At 49.2% G+C, this 14012-nt stretch overlaps 2 protein-coding genes across 7 annotated transcripts in view; both read right to left on the bottom strand.

Annotated features, from left to right (window-relative positions):
• LOC109524144 (potassium voltage-gated channel subfamily H member 6-like) overlaps positions 1 to 9604 on the bottom strand; it is a 15344-nt gene extending 5740 nt beyond the window's left edge. For 4 of the 5 annotated variants that reach the window (XM_019883781.1, XM_019883782.1, XM_019883785.1 and 1 more), the window contains exons 1-10: positions 9430 to 9604; positions 7726 to 7956; positions 3995 to 4159; positions 3302 to 3662; positions 2848 to 2945; positions 1960 to 2030; positions 1658 to 1762; positions 1173 to 1345; positions 712 to 850; positions 43 to 174 (exon numbers count right to left, since the gene is read on the bottom strand). In XM_019883781.1, the coding sequence (XP_019739340.1) occupies positions 43 to 174; positions 712 to 850; positions 1173 to 1345; positions 1658 to 1762; positions 1960 to 2030; positions 2848 to 2945; positions 3302 to 3662; positions 3995 to 4159; positions 7726 to 7956; positions 9430 to 9505 (1551 nt within the window). In that variant the 5' untranslated portion in view covers positions 9506 to 9604. The remainder of the gene's footprint in view (positions 1 to 42; positions 175 to 711; positions 851 to 1172; positions 1346 to 1657; positions 1763 to 1959; positions 2031 to 2847; positions 2946 to 3301; positions 3663 to 3994; positions 4160 to 7725; positions 7957 to 9429) is intronic. The other variant, XM_019883783.1, reaches the window with a different exon arrangement.
• A 737-nt stretch (positions 9605 to 10341) lies between these two features.
• The window catches only part of LOC109524162 (choline transporter-like protein 5-A), a 14806-nt gene continuing 11135 nt past the window's right edge, over positions 10342 to 14012 (bottom strand). For both annotated transcript variants that reach the window (XM_019883818.1, XM_019883817.1), the window contains exons 16-22: positions 13810 to 13904; positions 13620 to 13723; positions 13471 to 13544; positions 12949 to 13019; positions 12766 to 12854; positions 11894 to 11978; positions 10342 to 11505 (exon numbers count right to left, since the gene is read on the bottom strand). In XM_019883818.1, the coding sequence (XP_019739377.1) occupies positions 11408 to 11505; positions 11894 to 11978; positions 12766 to 12854; positions 12949 to 13019; positions 13471 to 13544; positions 13620 to 13723; positions 13810 to 13904 (616 nt within the window). In that variant the 3' untranslated portion in view covers positions 10342 to 11407. The remainder of the gene's footprint in view (positions 11506 to 11893; positions 11979 to 12765; positions 12855 to 12948; positions 13020 to 13470; positions 13545 to 13619; positions 13724 to 13809; positions 13905 to 14012) is intronic.

Here is a 14012-nt window from a genome sequence, read left to right as displayed (position 1 = left end):
CCCCCCCATCCACAACCCGGTCTTTCCCTCCCTCCACCCTACCTCTCCCTCTCCCCTAACCACCTCCTCTCCTGAGCGGTAGATGAGGAGGTCAAAGGGAATGGCTGCCACCATGTCAATGAGGAACCAGCCCTTGAAGTAGTGCACGGCGATTCGTGCGGACTGGCTCACCACCTGAGAACACAAAGCATTTATCTTCAGGCGCGCACGTAAACGTAAACCGGAGCCGAAGAAAACGACATGTGTTCCTCTCGTTCACTCAAGTCCAGGCATGTATTTGATACGATGAGTCAGGGGTGCCCGACCCGTCCATCGCGGTCGACCGGCCGACCGGTCCCAAGTCGCTCGCGAGGGGCCGAGGGGGAAGCAGACGTGCGTGTTATCAATGGGATTTCTTTCGCTGTTAGTGCACCCTGCACGCCCGATCAATCTCACTTTCACCCAAAATTATTGACGAAATACAAAAAGAAAGGTGACCTTGAACCTACGGCGGCGCCTGATCTGCATCGCCGCAGGTTGGTAGCGGTCAGCAATCTGCAATTGCCGGATATCGGCGGTTTTGTCTTCTTCTGATTCAAAGTTGGTCTCATCTGCAATCGACCGATGGCACCGACTCGCTTGAGCCTTGAAGGTGGCGAGTTGCGACTTACTTGTGACTTGCACGCAAAAGCGCAGGTGACTTCGCCCCACTCCTGCAAAACGGTGACTCACCTCATCGTTGGAGTTCACGTAGGTGGTCCTGAAGTTGATGACAATGTCAACGATGAACATGATGTCCACAATAAGATCCACGACATTGAGAGGAGAGCAGGAGTAACCGCATGTTTGCATGGCTGCTTCCTCCTGGTCGCTGGGGTGACAGAGACACAGAGAGAGAGAGAGACGTGTGGTCATTTTTTCTTCAGAAAATGTCTCCGCCTTGGTCAAAATCCAGCGACAGCGCAATGATCAAGAACGGCACTCCAGTTAAGGACAAGTTGAAATCAGAGGGTAAAGAGGGGGTGTTCCTGTCCCAAGCAATGCGCTCCTGCTACCGCCATCTCCTCATCTCCCCTCGTGGGGGACAGGGGACGTTGATTTCGACAAGATCCTCCTGAATTCCGCGGACGTCGGAACGCGATCTAACACAAGGAAATGGTCCAAACAAGACATCGATCTGGCCGTTGACCTACCTCAGTAAAAATGTCGCCGAATAAGGAGTGAATATTGCGGTGTAGATGACCAGGAGCAGAATCACCCAGTCCCAAACAGCTTTGAAGGGACTATAGTGGAGGATGGTCCACTTGTGGATGCGGGGAGTCTGCAACTTGTACTCCGGTAGCACATCTGCCCCAAGAGAAAGCACCTAAAAGGAGAGGGGGGTGGGGGTGGGGAGTCGAGTGTCAGTACACGCGACATTCTCTTCTCACGGTAGTTCTCGCCAGTCCCTCAGCCTGCGGACACATCGATAAGGAAGCTGCGTCTTCGCCGCGCTCTCTTTCCCCTCCCCCTTTTTCTTTGCCCACTCGCGATGCGAGGCCAACAATCAGCTCTGTTCACCCTTTTGACGACCAAGGCAGCCGTACGTAACACAAATAACGGTGTGACGACAATCACAATTTCCGGATCGGGCGAAATTTCAGGTGTAGCGTCAAGTCCTGTCCACCCACTCACTCACCTGAGTTACTTTCTCAGTGACATTGTGGGTTTTGCCCATCAGTTTGCAAGGAGGTAGGATTTCTCCCGGAGGAAGTGTCATCGAAGCGTCTGCTTTGTGGGCCATCTGCTGGGACGCATAGAATAAAAAGACAGCGGGAAGTGAACAATATTTAACAAAGGGGAGAGTACGGTTCATAAAAGAACCCAAGGGAAGCTTAGAGCGCCACCAATTACACACAAGCCAAATGAGGAAAAGTGCCATCGTTTTACATTTAAATAACTCAGCAAATATCTTTGAGAGTGTGTGTCTAATTTCATTACCTGAGTGTTAGTCCGACAGGCTACATGGGTGTCTGTCGTCCCAGCGGGTGCGCTGCTCTTTCTATTGGTGGCTACGGGTGCACAAAAAGGAGAAAATGAGAACAGCGTAGACAGTTGCTTCTCGAGCACTTGAGACATCCGACATTCAGGCAAACGAATCGGGTCAAAACATCGAGGAGATGGACTGTACAGTGTGGCTCCCCCATGACTGCGTGAGGTGCCAATCACAAGCACTGAGCCTTGTCGTCAGGACCGCACCGATCGAGACCGAGACATGTTCCAAGCGAGGGATTATCGAGATTGAGATAAAACCAAGACTGAAAAAAGAAGACAAATTTAAAAAGAAATGGAAAAAAAAAAAACATAACGCCTGCAACTGAACCAAATTCTGCCACGTTGTTTTTGGAATAGTACGATGAAATAAATCTCAAATCTAAATGAATCTCTTGTTTGATTTGTTCTTCAAATGATGCCATCACACGGAATTGTCCTGACAAGCCACAATCAATGTCATTTTACAAAAAAGTTTTGAAAGAAAAAGCCGGGACAAGAGGCTGTCCGATGCCGCCCCACTGGTCTAAAGGCAGCAGGCCGATGAAGAGTGCTCACTTCAGATTCACAGGGACATCACTCTACATCCTGTCAATGTTAATGAATATACTGGCCATTTATCTACGTTTGTTGATCATAATTTTTTTCCTTATTGAATTTGTTTTGACCGCGCAAGCAACCGCTGCCGCTCGTACGTGCAGTCGCTTGTAAAAAAGCGCCCTCTTGCGGCGATCGGCCAAAACGACGGATTCATCGTCGAAAGAGCGCCGCCTATCTGTCAGACGGCTCAATCGCGGACAGAAGCGCAAAGAAGAACGGAGAGGGTCATTTTCTCACCAGGAGAGCCGTGTCCAAAGTGTCTCTCCTTTTGCCAGTAACTCTTCAGATCATCCAGTGAGGATGAAAGCTTGAAACTCCCACAGCTGCTATTTAACCTGCGGAATCAAATGCCGCTTTCTCATCATTGTCATCATCATTCCCATCTTGGCCTGTCATTCGATCGGCAGGTCTCGGCATTTCCATTTTTAATTGATCATCGAGAACAGGGATGTCAAATTTGGCCATATTAACGTTCGCATTTTCTCTCCGTGGGGCGTAAAAATGGGCAAAAACCTCATCGTCATATCTTTCGCTAGGCGCAACAAATTGCATTGACGTGGGTGACAACAAGATGAGAAGATGAAACGAGTGCAGAGGCTCAGCGACAATTTCCTGTCATTGGTTTCCATTCTGGAGAAAAGGTCAGAGAACAAACGTGAAGCTAAGTCGGAGCAAAAGCAAATGCCCTTGCCTTGTTGCCGCACACGAGGAGAGCAGGGGCAGGTCTGCAGAGGCGGCGCCCAACTGGCCCCCCTCTGCGCTCATTTCCCATTTCAAGGCCCAAAGGTGGCCTTCTCTTCTCTTTCCGTGGCCCTCGCTTTGGCGCGACGCGCCCTCGTCGCGCAACTTTTCTTTGTCCCAAAGCAGCAGCTCGGCTCCGGCCTCCCGGAGCTGCTCTCTCTCGGGGGGCGACAGGAGTTTTTCCAGGGCCACCGACTCGTGGCCCAGGGGAGGGAGGTCACCACGTGGAGCGCTGAGGTCCGTGTCCCGCGAGAAGACGCCCATCCTGGATCTGAAGGAGCCCAGGAAGAGGCCCAGGCGCTGCCGTCGAGCTGGATGAGCACAAGGACAACTCAAAGAGTGGCGATTGTTTCGCCTCCCTCTTTTGGGAGTGCCATCAGATCTTTTTCCCTAACTTCATCATCGTCGTCGTCTCATCGTTTGTTTGCCCCTCGGCTTCCCCCACAACCAACGGCCTGTTTGATATTTGTGCCTGAGCCCGAGCAAAATTTCGTCAGGCACACATCACAACAACAAGGAGGGAATGATCACAATGAAAACGGTCACATTGGAGTTGATGATCGTTTGGGAAGCGACGCGGTGAACCGTGGCACGTCTTGGCTCCTGTGTGGCAGGAGAAGAGCGGCATGTTAAAGTCTCTTACCCAAAGTCAGCCAGGGGAGTCGCAGTACTCTGCTAAGCTCCCTGGCTGGAGAACTGTTGGCCGGTCGGATGTCCGCCGGCAGCTCAAAGTTGAGGATAAACATGATGACCCGACCGTCTTCGTTTTTCACGGGGACCACGTCGATGAGGCAGTGAAAGCAAATTCCTGCGGAAAGAAACGCCACGGCTAAGCGCTCGGCGAGCCAAGTCAACGTGTGAGTTGAGTCAATTTCAGTCGGACACATTTTGCCTGCCTGGGTTCCCCAAGCAGACTTTTCACCTTCCGGGAAGCGCAACAGAGCTCGACAATCGGGACAGTGTTCTCGTGTTCCGGGGGGCTTGTACCGCTCAAGGTGTGCGGAACCGTGCCGAGCGTTGCAAGGTAGGAATACCGTGAGCATCGCCATTATTTATTTGGGTCGTGACTGGAAACGGAAGGCTTCGGTTCCGGTAATTCCTACCGTCTCCACTAGATGGCGGAATGAGACAGCAAAGTGTCATGGCGAGCCATGAAAGTCAAAGAAGACAAATGGAAAACGGAATGGGGATCTTTGGGCCATTCACACGTTGCCTCGCCTGTGTGTCCGATCCTCTCGAAAACTGACAACAACGTGCCTCTCGCATTTTCAACAATTACCGTACTTCTTCATCAAAGAATCGAGAATGTCGTCGGTCCAACAATGTCCCGCCCGGAGGGACTTGAATATTGAAAGAGGTGTTTACCGTTACAGTTAGAATAAGTCGCCGTGAAATTACCAAACTATGTCACTATGTGTGTGCGCGCGCGTGTGTGTGCTCGCAGATCAATGTGTGAAGGGCAATAAGAGAGGGGTGGTCGTTTTATGTCTGCAGAATGGATTAGGCTAGCTACATGCAATCTTCCCTCATCATCATTTTGCAATGACTCAACCTCAAGGTCGGCTTCTTGTCCGACCAATAATCCCCCGCCCCAGCCCTCCTCACATACACGTACACAACTGACATTGAGATTAACCGTCAGGCAAACCCGAACCTATCACCGCTTTTCCACGAGCCCCAAACAGCCCCCCGCGTTCCAGCAATACTTTCCAACATCTCCCCCCACTTGGGTTTGAGGCCCTTTTGCAAGACTTGGAAACAGCGGCATGCGATTGCGTGCGCCACGTCCAGTCTCTCGTGCTCAGCAGGAGGGCGCCGAGTTCCTTTCGGTCAATGCCGAAGAGCCAATGGAAGGTTGTCGTCTTCTCAGCGACCCGCCATCGCCCCACGAGAGCAGCCCCGTAGCGAACGGAAGGCTATCGGCTTGCCGTTCATCTGGTGTTTTATTGACTTCCAGACTTCCCTTTAATTCCTCAAATTCATTTCATATCTCTTTGCGAGGCGATTTCCACTCTGTCAGGACAAAAGGATCAGAGGTTTCATTACAAGACCGCATAAGTACCAGATCAACCAATATGTGTGTGAAAGGATTACAGATTAGCGAATGGACCCAAAAGATTCTCTCGCTTTCACGCTCCCCCTCCCTTTTGCGATCACCGCCTTCTTCCTCTTTTTCACTTCGGTTTGACGCGTGGCATGAATCCGACGTGAGATCGATTCGAACTTGGCTTCACTCACGCGACAACTCCCGAGGAGAAGCGGCTCGGATAACGGGGGGGACGGGTGGATGGATGGAGGGACCAATCGTCCAGGCATAACATTAGCTGTCTGCAAACCAAAATATTCTTCAGCCACACTGCCTGGCAAACAGCCGCTATTATTGTCAAGGTTCTTGGGAGGGAAAAAAAAAAAAGATGAATGATAACAACAACGATAATAACCCGAGCCAAAGTTACTGTCAAAAGCAGTGCGTCAGCTCCTGCCCCACATTGACTGGATCAGTAATGACTCGGCACAGGATGTATTGACCCTCTGCCTTGTCTCCCGGCACAAGCAATAAATGTGCCAATTGTTTGGGGCCCATAAAATAGGCAATAAAAAAGGTGACTCTCGGGCAATGCGAAAATGACGGATTTGATGTTCTGGACTGGGGAAGAGCGGCCAGAAGAATTCTTCCACGGGGTCACGCGTTTTAAACTCGCCTTAATCCAATTTCTCCATAACTAATTCAATCCATCAATAAGAAATGTGATAGAAACAAGGAGATCGAGTCTTTCGGGATGGCCACTCTTCCTCCTCCTCCTGGGCAATCGGCCCCCGTCAGGGACTTGCCCCCCCTCCCGGGGTCCCACACCCCGTACGACTCTGGCAAGTTTGAGAAGTGCAGTCATTTTCTGCAGTACGGCAGGGCCGTCCAACTCATTTTTGTCGCGCGACGTCTTCACTTGGCGGGCCGTTATGACGTTGAAACCACAAAAAAACGTTGACTCCTATTCTTAACCGTACACAAGCAATTGATGGGTTATGAGTTTTGAAAGCCATCCACTCGAACAGTTTGTTCGACTAATGTTCGAGTGAGTGCAAACGGGGTAAGAAAACCACTGCAAAAACGTTCGAGGACACGTGACCATTTGACATTTGGGGAGAGATTTTTTTTTAACACGGGCCATCAAGCAAGTTGACACGCATGATTTGCATTCGCGGAGTACATAAAAAGACTCGGCGGGGCGGACCTTGCCCCCGGGCCTTGACTTTGACACCTGTGCAGTTCGGAGCTCTGCCGCTATCACAGGAGGTCACCCAAGAGGCAAGAAGGCAAACGCTGAGGTCGCCGCGGCCTTCTGTGGTCAGCTCGATCCGATGTCGGGGTTGGCCGTCTTCGATTTTCCTCCACGACCGAATGCAAACCATTCCGGACATGGCCAAAATCCCCCCCCCCCCTTCCTTTGTTCCCCGGCTTGCACTTACACCGCATTCGGGCCTGGGCCATTTTAGGTACACGGGTACACACAATGCAGCATTCTATTTCCCCCCCCATCGCAAAAGGTGGTGGCTCTCATTAACTTGTGATGTGAGCAATCACTCCCATCTCATATGCTAGCACATTGTGTGTCCGCGTGCCTTGTGCATGACCGAGCAAGGACTTTACGGACTGCTTTGCTTCGAGTGGCTCTGGTTATTTTTATTTTGCAAAGGGGGCAGTTATCATGACGAACTGCGATGAGGAGCAAGCCCATTAATTCGAGGCCACGTACATTGCGTGCACGTGTGCCCAAGTGGGACTGAGCGTGCGGTTGACTTCTTTGGACGAGCTCGTTTCGAGTTGTGTTCATTTTTGTTTGTTTCTCAGCAATTTGTGACGAGGACTGATCGTGCATGTGAAATGAATTGTGAGTTTGTGAGTGGTGGCGTCTCTTTTTGTGTCCATGAACCAAAAGTCCTGCTGCTTTTTTTTGAGGGGGGGGACTGGATTACTTGTAGTCTCACACACACACACACACACACACACACACACACACACACACACACACACACAATCCCAATTTTGAAATGCTACCGAGAAAAAAAACAACCCAATAAGAATAAAAGCAAACAAACAAACAAAAACATTCCAGTGTTGGTCAATTTACTGATGATATGACACCTACGCGTTCCATTGTCTGAGCGAGCGCTTTGCTCACCGCCCCGACACTTGCGCAACTGGAGCAATTGAGAAGGTCCCGGCAACTTGAGACCATTTCAACAAACCGCGAGTAGATTTGAAAGAGTTTGACGCAATGGCTGTGCCTCGGACGAGCCACCGCAGAAGTTGGCACGATGCTCTGAAAGGGTCAGAAGCTAACGAAGGGTTTCACACCCGCGAGCGCGGCGTACCTTCTTTGGTATAGAGAGTAATCTCCACCTTTCTCTCCTCGGCTCCCAGGAGAGCTTTGGCCATCTGGGCCACCGCCGGTCTTTTGGTGAGAGGTCCGTACAAGAAGGTACAGGTGCAGGCTTTTTGCATGACCTCTGCCCGGCTGTAGCCGCACAGCCCGCAGAAGGCATCGTTGCAGAAGATGATGGCGCAGTTCTCCACCTGGGCGTTGGCGATGATGAATTTGCGGTCTGCGGGGGAAGGAGGAGATGTGAAGATAAAAATCCCAATTTTGAAATGCTACAGAGAAAAAAAACAACCCAATAACAATGAAAACAAACAAACAAACAAAAACATTTCAGTGTTGGTCAATTTATTGAGAAGGTGTCCGATTTTTCCTCGCAGGACTTGGCCCGTTACCTGCGGTCTGTGTTTCACGTGAGTCGCGTTGCTCTTACATTTTGCTCAGCATTTGCAAAGGCGATACGCGGCAACCGTCCCGTCGAGACCTTTCTTGCTCAGTCCAAAGTGTTTCCACACAAGCGAATGCATTGCGTCCGTCTTAAAATTGTCCCCTTCCTGATGATATATGTTGCGTGCTTGACGCAAATCTCCAACCCCGACTGAACATCATGTGCACAAAATACAAGCCACAAATCTTATTTTGGATAGGTTTAAAAAAAACAAAAAAAAACGATTTTTTTCAATTGCCTATATGAGCTGCATTGCCCCGCCCAATGTCTCAACTTCATAGAGTCTTGCCTCAATCAATTGTTGAACCTGTATTATTTTTCTCTTCAATTTATATTTGTTGATTTACGACAAATCAATCTGAATTAAATTCTTTGTTTTGAATCTTAAATTCTCGACTGCAGAGTGAATATGGTGCCTCTTGTCAGAAACAAACTCAAGGTCTTTCTGTCAAATGATCTGACAATGGTTTCATAGAAATTGTATCCATCAAAAGTGGATCCAGTGACTTGTTCTCTGTGACGATGAGCACTCGAGGGTTGAGTACCCGTACGTGTGTCTGTGAGAAAAGAAGTGGATCAAACATGCCCTGTGTTGAAGTAGTGATCCATATCCACGATATTGGGTCACAGGTTTTGCCCTCAAGAATGTCAAAACACAGCCAAAATGTGGGATGCTTGGTCACACAAGGCACACCATTCGGGCTAAAAAAAAAAAACATTCCACATTCCACACTGCACGTGGTGTTACCAAATACAAACTCACATCGAATTAGTAGTTGAAGTGAAACTACTTCCGAATTATATGGCAATTAAGAAAAACGGGGGAGGTGGGGGCGAGCACCTGCAGAATATATCGTGCTGGATGCAAATGACATCATGATCATATTTTTAAAAAATCCAAAATCATTAAAGTAATAGACTTAGTCAAATGAGCCCGTTCAAAAGTAAAACGGCATTTGAAAAAGAGTACATTTGGAAGTCAGTCATGTCAATTAGGAAACATCGTCCCAATATAGAAGGCTGTCGGGGATTATTTTGACGCCGGTGAAACTGCTGCTCTCGCATCGCACAATATTGATTTCAAGGTGAGAAAACATCAAGCCGGGCATTTTATGGACACGAGTTACTTTGGGTTTTTCTTCCCGGTTTTCCTTCCTAACATGTCCATCGAGCTTTCATCACAATCTCGAGAGCTCGACCGGCGAACGCCTGAAAGTTTTCGTCAGGATGTCGGAGGTGTTTTCGACTTACTCTGGCTCTCGAACTTTCGGATGATGGTGTCCAAGAAAGTATTTGGGGGCGCCATATGGCCCCTTCTCACCGGCATTGTGACGACTTCTTCGCTGTCCGAGGCGGAAATGTCCAAAGTGGTGAGCTAACTTGTTAGTTGACGCGGAATTGCACCTTCGAGTCAGACGGGGCAGAAGACGCGGGGAGGGAGCGTGGCGGTTGTTACTCGTCTCTCTGGCGGTTCGGCGTTGCTTTCCCGAACGATTCAACGCTCCATCCAAACGGCACGGACACACCCAAACGGTCCTCCCCACAGGTGGGCTGTCGAGGCATTGGCGGCACCCTGCGTGGAGAGGGTTGCCGCGTTGTAGCGACGCGTCACTTCGTCCGCCCTATTGGATGTGGCGCATCCGTCCACAAAGCAAACCAGCGTACTTCTGTTCACTTAACTTCAGACGGCCGAAACCTACAAAGCACCGTGATGCAGAAAATCAAGGGGTGAAGATGTTAAGACCTCTCAGTCGGCCTATCACATGCGCGCGCGTGCGCACACGCACGCACACACACACACACACACTTTTTTGGGCAAACAGATCAGCACCAAAAACCGACGTATGTCGTTTTTCTTTACGTGATGACGGTGACAGGAACATTATATACAGGACATACTTGAGTGCTTCTATATCACTGTACCAATAAACGTACAGTATCATCATCAGATTGAAAATGACATCCATTCATTTCAGTGCATCTTACACAATCATGCCGAAGCCGGGCCAGATGCCTTTGCTGACTGTGAACATCGAGTATGTCACTTTTCATCTAGGATTACTACTTATACCATACAAGCAGCAAACCTCGATGTATTTTTTTCGTTTGTTGTTTGTTTTCTTATGTCCATCCATCCATTAACTGATCTTCGGGGTGTGCCGGAGCCTCTCCCAGCTGTCTTCAGGCAGTAGGCGGGGGACACCCTGAACCGATTGCCAGCCAATCGCAGTATTTTCTTATGTGATATTGTCATGACTGGAATAGTTGTAGTCGGAGCAGCAGCGTGGTTGTTATGCATCGGTACTAAGCGGATCCTGAAATTTATAAGTGACACTTGTGGCTTTTCTGAACAAAGAGCACCGCTACTGTGACTCACTGTGATTCAATTTGACATTTAGTGACGTGTGCAGGCGTCGCCGATGGTGTAGTGGTCCACTCGCCTGATTTGAGAGCGAACAGCGTGGGATGGGTTCCCACTCAGTGAAGGTGCGGCCGTGGCTGTCGATGGCTCTCTGCAAGTGCCCTGCGACTGACCGCTGACTGACCCACCGATGTCGAAAGGGCCGTTAAAAGTCAGCGTCCAGTCTTAACTCCAACGAGATGAGTCATTAGTCTTATTGAGTACAAAGTCCAATTCATGACGTAAAACTATTGAGCCTATTAAAAATAAACGATCATGTTTTCGAGACCGCGGTCACATTGCCTATTTATTAGGCCTTTGAAGATCTAATCAAGCAGCCAAACTTTCCTTTCGCAATTACAAATGTACGACATTCTTCAAAAAGGACTAAAACTGTCCGCATTGCTAAAGATCGACTTCTTCCGACGGCGCGGTCATGCCCGACGCACCTCCAACGTGGCCTCATTGATGCAAGAGGAAGTGCCTCGCGCATTGCTGTACGACGACCTCGCCGAGTGGAGGATTGAAACAATGACGACCCGGCTTCAAGAAACATTCGAAGAGCATCTTTGACAAGGGAACCGAGCATTCCGTGGCTGAGCAAACGGGGAGAAAATCGCACGTTCGCATTATTCCAGACTCTGGACATGATGAAAGCCGCTTCCAAATGGCAGTCAACGTCATTCGTCTCGAGTTGAATGGAAGTGATGATTCCAAGGTCCTTCCGCTTGTGACTGCCTCCGAGCCAGAAGCGTGAAGAGAATCCGACAAAAAGGTTCCCGTGTCGTTTGTCCAATCCATCCGCAGTTCCCGCCGCAAGGATTGGCTTCAACGTGAGCGGGAAGCTTTCCCCAGAATCCTGTGCAACTCCGGTGACATGAGGTAAGGTTTTGCTGGGCTCCCATCATTTCGCTCCAAGTCATCACCTAATTTGCTCACGGAAAGGAAAGCGGGGAGAGGAGAGGCAACGTGTCGCCATACGGACATGGAAGGCGACGGAGAAGGAGAGGGGAAAAACGGGTGAGGACAAACCTCAAGCGTCAACGACCCGTAGCGCATTTTGAATGGAACGGTGGCGGTGCCGCTAGCGAGAGAGCAGGATCTTGCTTTGTCTTTTCCCACGAGGAATGCGATCGCCATGTTTTTCGCGCGAGTCGTCTGCTTTCCACCGTCCGAAAATACGGACGCGCGCGTATGTTCGCTTCCTTGAACGCCGATTGGAAGACGGGCGTCAAGGTGACTAGGAGTACCTGGCTGCGCGGTTGCCCGCTGATCGGGTGGGGGAATATTTTCACGCAGAGGTGCCGTACTCACAGAAGCAGAGGAAAAACGTGTTGACGCACATGGCGTAAACACCGAAGAAACCATCAGCGATCAGGTAGGCGCCCAGCACGGTTGTCTGAGAAAGAAAAAAACAGGAAATGCTCACTTACTTATTTACCAACTTTGAAAAACGCAAAAGTTACAGTTTCACCTTTGGACGCGTTTTGGCTCGCACAACTCGTGATTCTTCTTTACGTACGTAACTGAAGCTCAAAGCGATGCCGTTTTCAAATAAAAGCCGCCAAATTGCTCTTCGGATTTCTTAGAGACAATGTGACAAGGAATCTGCGACTTCATGGCGACAAAACGACCGACGCTATTGACCTACAACCGAGGCGTGTCCAGCTGCGGCCCTTAAGGGCTGCTGACTCAAATCATCATCATCATCAAAAGCAAGCTCCGCGGTGGAGTCAGCAGACATGTAAAACACAGCAGGCAGCCCTGGAGGACCCTGGTCTGGAACTTCCGATGACCCTTGCCGTGTTGCTTGCACGTCACCTAACGTTCACCTCGTTGAGAGCGGCGTGCAGTCCTTGCACCAAACTTTACACATTAGAAAATCTTGACATTATTTATTCGTCGAGACGACGAGACGATCATCTGCCAACTTAGTATTCTGGGCTGTAGACCAAAGGGTGACATTTTTCCCCCAAAACGCGAGAGCCGGCGCGACTCCAGTTTTCACCAACTCGTGCCGGTGCAACCATGAAGTGAGTCTGTAGCTCTGCTATGGGAGACTATCAAAGCAATACATATTCTTCTTGTTGCTCTAAAAATCAGAACACTGCACCAAAAGCAAAAAGACGAGATCAACCCAATCAGTGGCTCTCTCATTGCGGGTAGAAATGGCTGCTGGGAATTACCATGAGAGGAACCTCATAGTAGTGGAGATGGGGGACTTCTTCCTGGAAAAGAGCAATCTTCTTGGTGAGCAAAAGCAACGTTAACACACCTGAAACGTCGATGGCAGGGAAAAAATGGCCTTTTATGTGGATTCTCCACATGGACCGTTAAAAAAAAATAAAAAAACATGACTCACGACTTACCGACTCCTCCTGCTATCATTACCTTTCCCAAAAACAACAGAAAATCAGTCACTCTGTCCACAACTGCAACCCTGGAGAACACAGATTCAAAAAAAGGGTGTCAATAAAAATGGATGGCACCGTTGTCGTGCAACTGCAGCGCAAGAAAATTTTATGTATATATACTGTTTACATAAAAGCCACGGTGAGTTAGAAAATGCTTGACTTCAGGTGCTGCTGCTGAGGATAGCTCAATCAAGTGGCAGGTAGGCTGCAATACGTTTTTTTTTCCTTACCTGAAATCAAATCACCCTTTTATAAAAATGCTCATTTTAAGGTTAAGTGGGGAAATCAAATCACCCTTTTATAAAAATGCTCATTTTTATCCAAACTTTCTGTTTGATGATTTTAAATATTCTGAAGTGAGGAAACTGCAATAATGATCATCATAATAATGACAAAAGTAACGTTCATAATGAGAATGTGAGAAGAGGGCAAATACTTTTTCACGGCACCGAACGATCGGGCCGAAGCGAGCCTGACCTGACCACGTTCCTCATGAGAAGGAAAAATGCCTCTTGAGCCGACCTCAAGAAGTTCTTGCCATCGATTGCCACCTAATGGAAAACATATCATGAATATTGTCTGCAATCTGACCCAGAGCCGCATCACGCGCACTCGATGAAACTCACCATGATGTAAGCGTTTTGGTTCAGGTAGCGAATGAATTTTTCCAAACACCAGAAACAGCATGTGAGGCAGCACAGGATAAACCTGCAAGGGCCGCCATCAACCCCTACCGGGACGCAAACGCAAAAAGTCGGCTGCGAACAGAAGAAAGCCTTCACTCACTACAGGAGCACCGTGTGGAATGGTGTCAACCTTTCAGTTTCTTCTCCAAGTATTTCAGCGTCATCCGAAAAAGACGGGCAACCGAGAGAACGAGAGCCCCAAAGGCCAAAGAGCCCGTGTGATACCTGCAGACAGTCCAAGGTGGACAAAAGTTACTTTTTGTTCCAGTTCCCAGGACACAGTTGGACACTGGTTCGAGGAGTGGTGACAACAAAATGGAGGGGGGGGGGGGG

Source organism: Hippocampus comes, unplaced genomic scaffold (genome assembly GCF_001891065.2).
Source record: "Hippocampus comes isolate QL1 unplaced genomic scaffold, H_comes_QL1_v1.1 scaffold159, whole genome shotgun sequence".
In the NCBI taxonomy this organism is placed as follows: Eukaryota; Metazoa; Chordata; class Actinopteri; order Syngnathiformes; family Syngnathidae; genus Hippocampus; species Hippocampus comes.
This window is presented reverse-complemented; position numbering and strand designations above follow the sequence as displayed.